Here is a 13588-nt window from a genome sequence, read left to right on the forward strand (position 1 = left end):
GTATATGTGTGTGTGTGTATATATATATTTTTTTTTTTGCGTGTATATGTATATATATATATATATATGTATATGTAAGTATATATATATGCAAACAATTTCAAAGCGCACAATGCAGTGACATCTTTGCTAAGGAAAGCCAGTGAAAAACCAGATCAGGAGCATCTGAAATGTTCAAGATCTTTAACCCGCTTATTAAAGCACAAAAAGTCTTGTTAAACAACAAGACAATAGTCTGTGACCTGTTATTTTGTTCCTGTATTGCAGTGTCTGCCTGCCATTTTCTGCTGGCGTACAAGAGTCTGTGTCACAAAGCCAGGCATCGATAATCTAATCTATTTATGGACAAAAACATGAAGCTTGAAGCGTTTTAACAGTCTTAAAGTTGTCAGGTAATAGTTACAGATGCACGTAACGTTAAGCCCTCGTACTTAACCAAATAAAAATACAGGGTCAGCACATGCATTAACAAAATTAGGAAAACTGCAATCAATAAGACTCTGTTTCTCACCACTGCATGCTTTAAACCAAATATGTATATATATATAAAACATCTCAAGGATGTCTATTGAGAAAGGAAAGATGCCAAGACACAATGTACGTGGGCTTCCGAACCTCATCTTGAAATCTCTATGCGGAGAGGCGACAGAATCGAATGCCAGCCGGGGGACTTATCTGTTTACATAATCCGAAAAAGGTTTTTTGCTCCATGTCAGTAAGCCTCGGCACAATGAAACCGTTTGGCATCATCTAACGTCATTATTAATAACGCGTGAGAAGCCTGCAAACAGGCACACAAGATGAAATCTAAAAGTCAAGCGTCTCTTCAACGTTTGGTGAGAAAGCATGCCTCAAAACAACACCCTTCACTACATCTGCACATCTGTTGGTTATGCGTGTGCATTTGAAAGTTCACAGTAAACATCTATGTAGTCACGTATGTTGGCGTCTAACACACATCAGACCGACAGGCAGGTGCCACTGTGGAATAACAGCACAACAGCTGCCGTGTTGGTGAAATATACACAGACTCGGGATATTAACGGGTTACCACACTCGACATTTCTCTTTTGGGTTCATGGGGGTTCCTCGTTCACAATGGAAGGCCTCGGAGAACGCTTCAAAGTTCTGGAGGGATCCGAGGACCCTGTTAAAAGAAGCAGAGCTCTCAGTATTTCATTAAGAAGCTTATTTGAAGCTTATCTACACCCTGGACAGTAACTGGACACTTAAGCCACTTTAAATAAATGTTACATTTACATGTAATCTGGTCCAAAACTGAAAAGCAGAATAACAAAAGCATAGATCATCACATGAACACATTCCCCTAACATTTGACAATCACAAAGCGTTTAAAGGTTTATTATATACTGTACACTACACGTGTCCCTTACTCATTCTATATTTATATTTTTAAATTGCAAAATCACTTTGCATTTTTGAGGACTAAACAGCATTGAAGGATTTTTTTTATCTATGCTAGACTCTTATTGGCTGCTCTTTATTCATTATTTGGTCCAAGTAATCCGTTTAAGGAATAGTTTTAAATAAAAATGTTTAGTAATAAAAAAATGAATTATATTTTTGTCAAACATATAGATACACCTTGAGATAATTGTTTTTGTAAGATTATAAGAAATATTTTTATGGAGAGCAAATGGAAACTTTTTCCTGCGTCTCAGATGTTTCTCTTGAGAAAAAGAGTCAGAAATGTCACAAATGTGTCTGTCATTAGAGTTGCAGAAGAGAATAATGTGTCAAACTGAGCTCAGATTTGTCACGTCTGCAATCAAAAGTCAATATTATTGAAGATCTCAATATGAACTCAAACATTTCTCATCAAATTGACCCAAATCCAGATTATTTTACTTCTACAATCTACATTCATTTTACACCTCCATCCTCTTAATGGATTTAAGCAATTACAGTCTCACTTGTTTCTGTTTTTATTTCTCCTAACCAATTTTAGGAGAAACATCTGAGACTAAATTGATGCTTAAATCAAAGTAACCATTAATATTGAATCACAAATACTGTACTGTGGAAATGGTCTTGCCTGTACTCCAAAGGGCTGTGTGGATCTGTCTTGATAGACTGTATGGCGTATTCAGGACGGCAAGCGCCACACCAGACCTATAGAAAACAAGCAATTCTAACGTAATAATAAAATAACCATTGATGTCTTTATATCTGACAGATACACATTATGGACAGATGAACACATTTACATGAGCAGTTTCTGTAAGCTATACAACACATAAAGATGTGAACAGAACCTTGTGCACTTACTGTCAAAAGCACAATATCTGCCGACATGGAAATATTTTTTCGTACCTCGACCTCCAAAAATACTTTTAAAGTTGGTCATTTGCCATCCATACTCAATTCATTGGACAGCGTGTGATTCAATTATGAATTTCACGCTTGGAGGATTATATTAGAGGGCCTAGAGTCACTTATTTTCAGAAGGTTAAGCATCACCTGCACCTTTAATAAAATGTCAGTTTAATTTGATGCGGCCGTTGAGAGACTGACCGGAATCACCTTGCACGGGCATCAGGCTGAACACATTAAACCCAAACTGATTCATGATCACATACCTGGGCAAAGTTTAGAAAGAAGAGCTGTTTATGATCCATGTCCAATCCGGGAAGACGGGGCTCCTCGCCCTCCCTCTCCACCCACTTTATATACGCCTAACATCACACACAAGATATATACATGATCTGAAGAAAATGTGTCATGTTTGCTCATCAAAAACTTGATGGTTCACTTTAACAACCCACCGCTGTCTCTATATGATGCTTTGCTTTAAATACACGGCTTAGGTTTTTCTGTCCGTCATAATAATTCAGGAGGAGTTACGTGTCAAAAATTCTAACTTAGGCTGAATCTATCAGGAAAGGAATCACTTTAAACCTTATATGCTTGGCGAACTCCACCGTTGTCTGCAATATTCTCTCCTAATGTTGTGATGCCACTGACCTGCGACAAAGTACATGTAACAAATGTCAACAATGTTTGAACAGAATGATGTAATGAATGAAAAATCAGATGTTGCTCTTTAATAGCTCAAGACTTTTAACAGAATTCCCAATTGTGCAGATATAAATCAGACAATTGTAGGTGTACAATAAGATCAATAATTAATGTGGACGGCAAAATGCAGGTCATTTTGTTCGTGAGAACAATATTTGATTTCTCGGATCAAGCACGCAAAGCAAGGCAAGCAGCATTCGCTTACAAAAAAAGTTTGTGTGCTTTACTTATTTTAAACTAAAACATTTAGTAGTATGCTATCAGTCTTTTACTTAGAAATATACAACCTACAAGATCACTAGTACTACATAAAGTATACATTTGTCTTTATTTCAGTACATTTTTATTGTAAAATAAAAATTAAATACTTAAAGATCAAGTAAATGTTTTATTGTAAATATTGCATACATTATATTGTAGATGGCTATAGATCACCTGGACCTAAAAGCAAGCATTTATAAGGTACATTTTGTCACTGACATCTGTACACATAACAAATACACTTTTATTCGCTATGCTTAATAAAAATGACGAAGTATACTTATTTTTGTAGGAGTTGCTGACTACTGCCTATGTAGGGAGCAACTTTCTTAGGACGCAACCAGACTGAATATGATCTTATAGGTGTCAGATTTGAAACACTCCACATAGAAACACTTTCCATCATACTAAACCCAGTAAACTTACATTCTGGCCTCCTGCAAGTTTCCAGCTGAATTTTCCATACTGTTCCACCATGCATTTAGATTGATCTTCAAAGTGTTCGGCAGAATAGTTACTCCACCAGTTATTCATATTCCCATCTTTATCAAAGTTCCGGCCTGCAAATGTAAACGATGAATTTTACGGTCTGAGCTATATTTTAAAGTACAATGAGAACCAATTTATCAGTGATATTTACAAGCTCTACTTCAACTTTGCTTTTAATACATCACGCAGAAATGAGATCATCAAAGATTACAAATGGGTTTTTTTTCATCCAAAACTGAATATAATTGGTACCATCCATCAGATGGGATGTAGATTACCGTGGTCATCAAATCCGTGAGTTATTTCGTGTCCTATAACCATCCCGATTCCTCCAAAGTTCAGAGCCTGAAGTTGTTTCTCGCTGAAGAACGGCGGCTGTAAGATGCCAGCGGGAAAGACTGAAACATTGAGTCGGAGGAGAAAACATCTTATTCAATAATAATAGAGCTGTTACTTTTAAAAACAACCATTTTTTGTTGTAAAAAATAAAATTGTATAAATATAATATTTATATAATTTTATTTTTATATATAGATGTCACATTAAAAATATCCCAGTGTAATATCTGAAATATAAAATGTCACAATTTTTTCAAATGTCCTTTGTATAGAAATTTGATTTACTTTACTTGAAATTAGGGCTGTCAAAAGATTAATCACGATTAATCGCATCCAGAATAAAAGTTTGTGTTTACATAACATATGTCTATGTACTGTGCATATTAATTTTGTATTTATAAATACAAACACATACACAAGTATACATATTTAGGAAATATTTACATTTATTTATTTATATTTACCAATAATTGAAATTATATATAAATGTTTATTCATATTTAGATTTTTCTTAAACATATGCATGGATGTGTATGTGTTAATAAATACAAAATTATTATGCACAGTAAACAGATAAATATTATGTAAACACAAACTTTTATTCTGGATGCGATTAATCGCGATGAATCTTTTTGAAAGATTACTTGCCCTACTTGAAATATAAAAATCTATCAGAAAATAGAAATTATTTTACACAGTTAATGAAGATTCAGAACTATTTTATAAGGTGGCTAATTTGCTGTTAAGGTTAAGGGTGGGGGGTGGGGCATCATTATCAATCATATGTTTTTTATTCAAATTCATATGAAATTTATACAAAAAAGTATATGAAATATAAAAATTCATCAGAAAATATCAATGATTCAACTAAAACCCACAAAAGCTCATTCATTTGCATTTACATTTACATTTAGTCATTTAGCAGACGCTTTTATCCAAAGCGACTTACAAATGAAACAATAGAAGCAATTGGAACAACACAAGGACAACAAAAGCATAAGTGCAGTAAAAACTGGTCTCATATAGCCTACCACAGTATACAAAGCTAAGGTTTTTTTTATAGAAAGAGTAGAAAAGAAATAGAAGTCAGAACTAATCGGTCATGTGTTGACGGATTGTTAACGTTTGTGTTGACGTTCTCGTTTGCATTTTTAACATGATCTGCTTTTGCGTTAGGTTTAGGGGTGGGGCTTCATTATTACTTAGTCAAATAATGCTTTTTGTACAGTTCATTGTGTATGAATTCATACAAAATAGCAACATTGTAAAACGAATTCATTCAATCCCTCACACACAACCAGTAAAAGAATGAAAAAAGTGTTTTAAAGGAGTTTATTGTCTTAAAGTCCACAGGGTCAGTAACACCCAGTAATGTGATGATAATGTTGTATACCGGACAGTAAAACCCATATTACAACTGGAACACAAACATCACAGCCACGCACGCTCTGTCCTCCAGCTATAGTTCACAATCCCGTACAGCTGCCTCTCGTCTCGCAAATAGCAATTCAGAGTGAAGTGTTTCCCAGATTGTCCGAGAACATTAAAATGTGCAATCTAAGAGTAATTACGTGGAAATTTCTCCCACAGAAAATCTGCATAATCACCCGGCTTTTGTAATCTCTGTATTAACCCGAGCTGAATAGCGGCGTTCTGTGCCTGAAGCTCTGGAATATCTGAAGCGCAAGCTTTGTGGCCACCGGAGCCTGAAACTAGCTTTGTTTTATCTATAGAAAAATGCACAATGGGCATAAGAGGCGTTATGGCAATGGACCGAGAAAACATTTCTATCAGGAGCCGAGTCTTCAAGCTTAGCTGCTAATATGACCAGAACAAATGAAGAGTCAAAGAAGAGTTACATTTTTTTCAAAAATCATGTTTTTTTGTGCATTCCAATGAACATCAATCAAACTGCAGTTGGTTTGTTTTGATTTAAGCCATAATAACTCAAAAAAAATACAGCTAACTAACACAATGAAAACATGACATAATAAAAAACATGATTTTTGAAAATTGAGTCATCTCATTTTGGAACCCAACTCTTCAAATATACTTCAACAAGAGGACCGGTGTGAATTCATTTTTTTGCTGGTTTAAGCTGGTTAGTACTGGTTTGGTTCTTAACTAGCTGACAGCACCTAGAATTGCAAAAATGATATTTTCCACGTCACCTTCATGCATCAACTCTGGAAATAACATCCAGAAGTGTTTTCAGTCACCTAGTGGACTATTTTAGACTATCGTCTATAGATCATTTGAGGTTTATCAATGACAGGAAAGCAGTTTAGTATTTATAAATGGAAGTGTGAATTTACCAATCTGGTTTCTGTTGTGCGAATAGAAAGCGTTGACCACCGCAGCACCAATAATCCACCTAAAAACATTCAGAGAAAAAGAAAAACATCAGGGTTCACGGAGGAAACAGTGTTCATTTGCTTATTTGGTGGTTTCGTACATGTGGGGATCCACCGCCTCTCTCAGCTTCTTATGACCTTTCTGAGCGGATGCTGCCAAGTTCTCCAGAACATTCTCAAAGTAGTTCTCCTGACTGAAATTCAGCTGTGTGGAGAGAGAGAGATCAATGTTTATTTCAGTTTAACGTATGTTCTTATATTTCACATTTCTGTGAATGAGACATTATATTGGTTTGAATGATGTTGATGTTGAAGGTCGCATTGAGCGGTTCATACGTGTGTATATTCCTCGTCCAGCTTCTTGTTTTCCTCCTCCAGGATGTGGTCGGGATAACCGATCTGTTCCGATACGGCCATTGCCTGAAATATCAAGACAGTAGGAGTGGAGGGTGAACTTTTGTGGGGTATTACATGGTCTACCAGAGTAGATCTAGTCTTTTCACTCAACACACAAAGTTTAGATCTCACATGATAGACAACGTAGCTAAACCAAACCATCTGTTATTCACTCACTTCCAAAGTTTATTTTAGAAGCTACCCTACAGCTATAAAAGCTCTGCCTGTGCAAAGCATCTGCTAAACGAAGAGATGTAGCCTAAATGTAACGTTACCTTCTCTCTGGCCTTTTCTTTGGACTGCTCATCCATCCAGCTTAACTCCTCCAGGGTGTCCACATAAGCTTCTTGAATCTTTTTGATCAGATCTCCCACCTGATCAACACATTTCAAATATATGAGATCAAAATACAGCCACGGGAAAAAATTAAGACACCTATTTTCAGTTATGTGTTTAGGTAAAATTATCATTTTTGTTTCGTTTTGTGAACTATTAACAATATTGCTCACCAATTTCAAATGCATTTATTTGCAGAAAAATATTTTCATAAGTTCATATTCACTTTTAAGCAATACAACAGTAATATCTGTGCTTAGGAAAAGTTTGTGTGATTTTCATCATGCTCTCAGTCTTTCACATTGACGTTGGATGACTTTATGTCCCTCCTGAGGTTTGGTTTGGTTTACTTGAAATTCAACAGACACTGGACTGAAATGACCACAACACATCTAGAAACGCTGATTAAATGAACATTTGGAATCTGGTGTGTTTTGGCTAATGTTGTGGTCTTACCATTCGTTTACTGTTTCCAGAGAAGGTTTCCCGGACATAAAGGGCGCCCACGGCGTTCTCCATATTACCCTGAACATAGCGGACACAATCTCTCCACCTCGCTTCTTCTACCGTTGTGCCATGCAAAGCCTGATATAAAGTGACTGTATTGTTAATAAATGCATGCTTAAACTGATTTACAGTACAACAATGCAGATGGTATACACATTGTTCAACTCAGGATTGGTGAGGGAACAAACCCATATAGTTTGACCACTCATTTATATAGTGCACTCGTGTGCATTAGTAGAATCTAATAGATTAAAAGAGTCTGTATCTGATGCACTCTTTTAACAGGTGATAGGAACGGGCAGAGCTAAATGTCACGCGGGCTCTCCTCTCTTCTCTCTCAGCGTAACTGACCTTTCTGTAATGCGCTCTGACATCTTTGAAGCGTCGACTGAGGCTGCTGACTCTGTCCATGACGAGCGTCCAGCCCAGATAGTTCTGTAGAGTCCTGCAGTCATCACCAGATACGATGTGAAACCGATTATGGTCTCAGGTCTCAATATTAATTCTTCATTATTATGCATCAAACTGAGTTCACTGCTTCTGGCATATCTGCGCATATCTGCGCAGTGCCCTTCAGAAGAATTGAACCGTTTTGTACCTTCTAACGGATTCATTTGTGTCGGTCTCTTCGGGGACCTTTTTTCATGACAAATCTCTCAAAACCAGTTGGCACGCGTCCAACATGCACGTTAGAAACTCACCTGTGGTTGTATTTGGACAGAACATCACTGAGTTTCTCCAGGTAAGGTGAGCAGTACACAACGATGGCTTCCTCTGGCTGCACCGCAATGGAAACGCTGGACATGATGCCTTGAATGTAGCGCGTCCAGTTAAACCCCTGCAAGACAAAAGAGAAGCAAATGGAAGAAAAACAAACACATCACTGGTCCTGTTAACATATCTTTCTGGTCCTGAAACCCAATCAGGGCTAGAAATTAGTTTTAGGGTTAATGGGATATTGCACCCAAATAGGTTTTCAAAACTATGGAACACAAATGAAGATATTTTGAGAAATGTCTCGGTGGTTCTGTGCTCATACAATGAAAGGCAATGGAGTTCAGTGTTGTTTGGTTACCAATATTCTTCAAAATATCTTCCCTTGTGTTCTGCAGAAGGAAAACCGTCATACAGGTTTGTAATGCCATGAGGACAGATGAAAAGACCTTTACTCTCCTGCACTTACATTGAGATTGAAGGTTTGCTGCAGCTCTACAAGTGTCATTTTGTTGTACAGCACAGTGATGTCATTGCGTTCTTCTGCCGGTGAGGAAGCCTGTCGAGACATCACATATCAATCATGTTAACTTCATGTTATTTTTGACGTTTTTGCCTTGATTTGTACAGAACGGTGAGAGGAAGTGACAGGGGGCGAAGTAGGAGGGAGAAGGGGGTGGGATCGGGAAAATGAGACGGGAATCGAACCCGTGTCGCCCAAAGTTGTTTGTAAACGTTAACGTTTTGCACATTGATGTTGGACACATGTATGTGCATAATGAATTCTGTGACACGTCAGAGGAGACCTGGCCCTCCCGACTGAGACTGGGTTTTTTTCATTTATTTATCATTGGAGTTGCAGGGCCGTGTTGGCTTGCTTACCGGGAGACTGATTTTATTAGATATTATTTGTTATTTATTAGAATGATCTGGCTTGCTCTATAAACACCATGCACTGTGTTTTACCTTTTCTTATTTTCTCCTGCAAAGCTGCTTTGGAACAATGCACATTGTGAAAAGCGCTATATAAATAAAATTGAATTAATTCAAATGTGCAATTTCTTCACCAGCACCAAAAAGAAATACGACGTGTTTGTTTGTCTGGGTTGAACATAACAATTTTAGCTGAACCAATGGAATGAATTTGGCGCATTGTATGTGGATTTCCGTGCACACTTTCTGTGTTTCTCTGGTTTAACTCACATTAGCGATGTCTGTCTCAAGCTCCAGCACTTGAGTCATGTCCTCCCACACACGCTCTTCATCCTGGGTCAGGTTCCTGTCTTCTCGTGCTATCCTCGCCATGGAAACCATGAACTCCAGGTAGGCCTTGCGCACCTGCCCACAAACACAAACAACGGGGGAGTCGTTGATTCATGTAATTATAACCCGAGCAATAGAATGTCTCTCACAAAAACTCACAAAGTACCTTCTTATAATTCCCATCGCTGAGGTAATAATCTCTTGATGGCATTCCTAAAGCCGGCTGGTCAACCTGTGATAACAGAACAATGGATTTAATGACTGGATCATTCAGTAGGATTTTGTGACATACAACCATTATATTATAGCAGATGTCCTAAAAAACATATTTTTGTTTGTGATGCATAAGAGTAAATTATACAGCGCATTTGCATCTTACATGAACAATATGTCGACTGGAGTCACGATCGTCCGGCCACACAAACATCTCCAGCACTGCTTTCTTGTTGTACCGTGCATTCAGGACAGCCAATGTGTCCTCCAAACTCCAGGATTCCTCTGTTAACACAAACAGATGTAAACAGGACAGGACATCTTTTCATTCATTCCCAACTAAAATAACATTCAGACTTCACGGACACCTTACTCTTAATAAGCACGCCTTGTTTTCAAAATTGTATTATTTTTTGTTTTTTTGTACAAAGTTTGTACAAAAATGTGTTGCATGATTTTTATATTAGAATTAAATGTAAACTATTATAGAATAATTATTAATATTATAAATTAGGAGTGGGTGGTTATGAATGTATATGCCACAACAGATTTTTCTATTCTGTCCATACATTGATATGTAATTACATGACTTACATGACACGAAGTCACCCCTACTACAAATAATAAAACGTTTATAAATAATAATTCACATTGTATCCTATATTAATATCATAAAGCAGAAGTGAACTTTGATTTTTTTAATGTCGACTGTAATATTGAAGCAGATGTTAATGCATTCATATACAGTAATCTCTGGTCAATATTTGTTCTGCTGAATATTGTGAAAAGAAACTGTGTAAACATTGTCAAAAATGACCCAGTTATACAAAAATATCCCAATCTTTACATGAATACGTAATATGAATGCATTGTGCAATTAAACATAATTAAAGGCAGATTCAGTTGTGATTCAATGTTTCCACTAAAATTAAATCAATTCTCAATCAATGAGCAATGTTTTTGGTTGGGGATGATGTAGCATCTTAAAGTGGCAGTGGCAGTCATCTCATCCTCCTCTTCACGGCTCTATCTCTCTCCACACATAACAGATGTTGCTCCTTCTATCAGTCTAGCGCACAGGTCTAGCACCTTATCAAGCTCCAGTGACACCACGGCTGGGGCGATTGTATTTATCCCATTTAGATAAGCTCAAGACGCTGCCATTCTCTGTGAGAGTGAATTAGAGAGGACTGCCGCTATCTGCAGTACCTGATGTGCCATTCCAGACCTCAGAGGCCACGGGCCAGTCGCCGATGCTGTCGATGAGCCCGAGGAGAGGCTGAGAGTCCCGCTGCTCGATCAAAACTACAGGGGGCGTCAAAGAGACAGGAGAGGCTCCACAAACACATAAAGCAGCCTGGGCTTCTTTTCTCATTTGAAAGACAATGTTCAGTATAGTTTTAGTCCATAAATGGAAAATTCTCTTCCTATTGATTCATTGTATGGACACAAAATATAGAGTACATCAGCGAGTAAGGTAAAGATTGTTGTGTACAGTAGTACTTACTTTCATTCATGCAGGAGCTGTAAAGTGTTTTAGCTTTCTTAAAGGCTTCTCGGTCGTTCTCATTCTCCATCTCAAGAACTCCTGCGAGATAAAGCAAAAAAACTCAACACAGACAGACAGACGAGACAAAAGCTGAAAACAAGATGACAAATGAATAATAAAAAATTTGAGATGGGAAGTCTTCTTTATAAAACGAAAAAAATCACAGATGAAACCTTTCTAATCGCAATTATTTAAGATTAAATAATTGTGATCTAGATGTTACTCCTGAAGAACAGACCCCTAAATCTCATAGGCTTACATTCTTAAAAATAAAGGTGCTTAAAAGGTTGATGCCATAGAAAAAACATTTTTTTGTTCCACAAAGAACCATTCAGACAAATCTCTTCTCTCAAATCAATCTCTTTCTTACTTTTTTATAATCTGAGGAACCTTTTTTCGCCACAAAGAACCTTTTGTGAAACAGAAAGGTTCTTCAGATGTTAAAGGTTCTTTATGGAACCAAAAGGTTCTTCTATGGCATCGCAGAACCTTTTGAAGCACAGTGTATATGTCTTAACTAGAGTTTCAGAAGAGATCTCAACAATGTCGTAAACCGAGCTCAGGTTTGTTAAGATTAAGATTATCTTGTGCGATCAAAAATCGGGGCATTCAATATAAACTCATGAAGTCATTCAAAACCAAATTTTAGGATAAACATCTGATGCTTAAATCATATTTGAGAGCTCCATTTAGTCTCTCGCAAACTCCGAGCAATAACATGTTGCTTTATGCTGCATTAGTCTGACATTACAAACCCTTGAGCACAATCTCCAGCTCGTCTCTCAGGATATTAAAGACGCTGTGAAGTGAGCTCGTCTCGGGAATGACGTGGCGCTCGATCCAGCCTCCACAGGCGTACTGATAGAAGTTCTGGCATGGTTTCACACTGGGGTCCATGTTCTGGAGCAGTCGGGCCGCTGTATCAGAGCAAAACATTGATATGAGCCAAGAAATCACTTCAGCTCTAGAAGAAAACATTGGCATCTCAAATTCAAGGTGTAAATGCATAAGTCTGAGAAAATGTGCTCGTACCAGCAGTGACGCACTCTGGCGTTGCACAAACGTTACTGTCAACGTTTGATCGATATTCAAGCCCTGTGGAGAGACAAACGACACCGATGCGAGGTTCATTTCTGTCTCAAATATATATGAGATGACACATGTGACATTCCCTTTAAAACTAGCAGCACGCATGATGTATGACATTCTGTAGCCAAAACTCAAGATGCATAAATGTTATTTTATTGAAACAAAATCTTTCTCTCATCAGCAGGAGGAATAAGAAAACTATACCCTAAAAGATGATAAAAACATGGTCTTGTGGTTACTGTAATATCTAACTAATCTTACTTTAATATTTGACATCATATACTGTACCTTTTGAAGATCCATTTCTTTTAAAACGCTCTAAAAACAAAGACAAAAATAAGATCTCAAAGAATCAGACAGATTGATGAACTCAAAAGTGAAACTAAGATCTAATAAATAAATCGATAAGTCTATTAGTTAATAATGTTTAAATAGCCTAAATATTCATTATTTTGCAATATTACAACAATGTTTATTGGTCACCTCTCAGTGCTGAAGTGTAGAGCACTGTAAGTCCAGCCAGCGCGCAGCTCATCAGAAGCACAATGATGGACAATCCGATCTCCACGACGGTCCAGCGATGCTTTCTGGGTTTGGTGGTTTTCTCCATGATGTCCATTTGGCTCTCTGATTTTCCCATTCTTGGAGCTGTTGAATAAAGTATTGAAGTGTTGGTAGAGAGCGTGTACGTCTGAGCACGGGTGAAGCATCTAAAGCATTCTGTGTTTTTTGTTTGTTCCTGTTCTTAAGTCAGAGTGGTTTTAAATGTGGACACATCTGAGTCATGTGTTTGTTATGACTTTAGGTTCGTTAGGACTTTGGGATTTAGAGCGAGACCTTGAAGTGTTCAACCTAATAATGAATAATTATTCAAGTCATACATAATTGGATAAGATTTTATTCATTTCCATGCCTTACAGGCACTGACAGGTAGATTGGGACGGCCCCATTGACGTTCATTGCATGGAAAAGAGTATGGCGTGAATTTTCTTCTCGGTATCTATTTTTGGTCTCCATACAAGAATAAAATGCACACAGGT

The 13588-nt window shown here is 37.3% G+C and overlaps 1 protein-coding gene across 3 annotated transcripts in view; it reads right to left on the bottom strand.

Moving 5' to 3' along the window:
- Window positions 1–13588, bottom strand: part of mmel1 (membrane metallo-endopeptidase-like 1) — a 21336-nt gene continuing 7748 nt past the window's right edge. For 2 of the 3 annotated variants that reach the window (XM_057362409.1, XM_057362408.1), the window contains exons 2-24: window positions 13032–13196; window positions 12837–12866; window positions 12492–12554; window positions 12215–12376; window positions 11418–11498; window positions 11120–11275; window positions 10077–10195; window positions 9864–9929; window positions 9638–9772; window positions 8904–8993; window positions 8422–8558; window positions 8072–8165; window positions 7670–7798; window positions 7153–7251; window positions 6818–6901; window positions 6583–6686; window positions 6443–6501; window positions 4068–4187; window positions 3727–3860; window positions 2920–2985; window positions 2601–2696; window positions 2057–2133; window positions 1–1147 (exon numbers count right to left, since the gene is read on the bottom strand). In XM_057362409.1, the coding sequence (XP_057218392.1) occupies window positions 1048–1147; window positions 2057–2133; window positions 2601–2696; window positions 2920–2985; window positions 3727–3860; window positions 4068–4187; window positions 6443–6501; window positions 6583–6686; window positions 6818–6901; window positions 7153–7251; window positions 7670–7798; window positions 8072–8165; window positions 8422–8558; window positions 8904–8993; window positions 9638–9772; window positions 9864–9929; window positions 10077–10195; window positions 11120–11275; window positions 11418–11498; window positions 12215–12376; window positions 12492–12554; window positions 12837–12866; window positions 13032–13188 (2358 nt within the window). In that variant the 5' untranslated portion in view covers window positions 13189–13196 and the 3' untranslated portion in view covers window positions 1–1047. The remainder of the gene's footprint in view (window positions 1148–2056; window positions 2134–2600; window positions 2697–2919; window positions 2986–3726; window positions 3861–4067; window positions 4188–6442; window positions 6502–6582; window positions 6687–6817; window positions 6902–7152; window positions 7252–7669; window positions 7799–8071; window positions 8166–8421; window positions 8559–8903; window positions 8994–9637; window positions 9773–9863; window positions 9930–10076; window positions 10196–11119; window positions 11276–11417; window positions 11499–12214; window positions 12377–12491; window positions 12555–12836; window positions 12867–13031; window positions 13197–13588) is intronic. The other variant, XM_057362410.1, reaches the window with a different exon arrangement.

The sequence above is a fragment of the Triplophysa rosa genome, linkage group LG20, assembly GCF_024868665.1.
Source record: "Triplophysa rosa linkage group LG20, Trosa_1v2, whole genome shotgun sequence".
Classification (NCBI taxonomy): Eukaryota; Metazoa; Chordata; class Actinopteri; order Cypriniformes; family Nemacheilidae; genus Triplophysa; species Triplophysa rosa.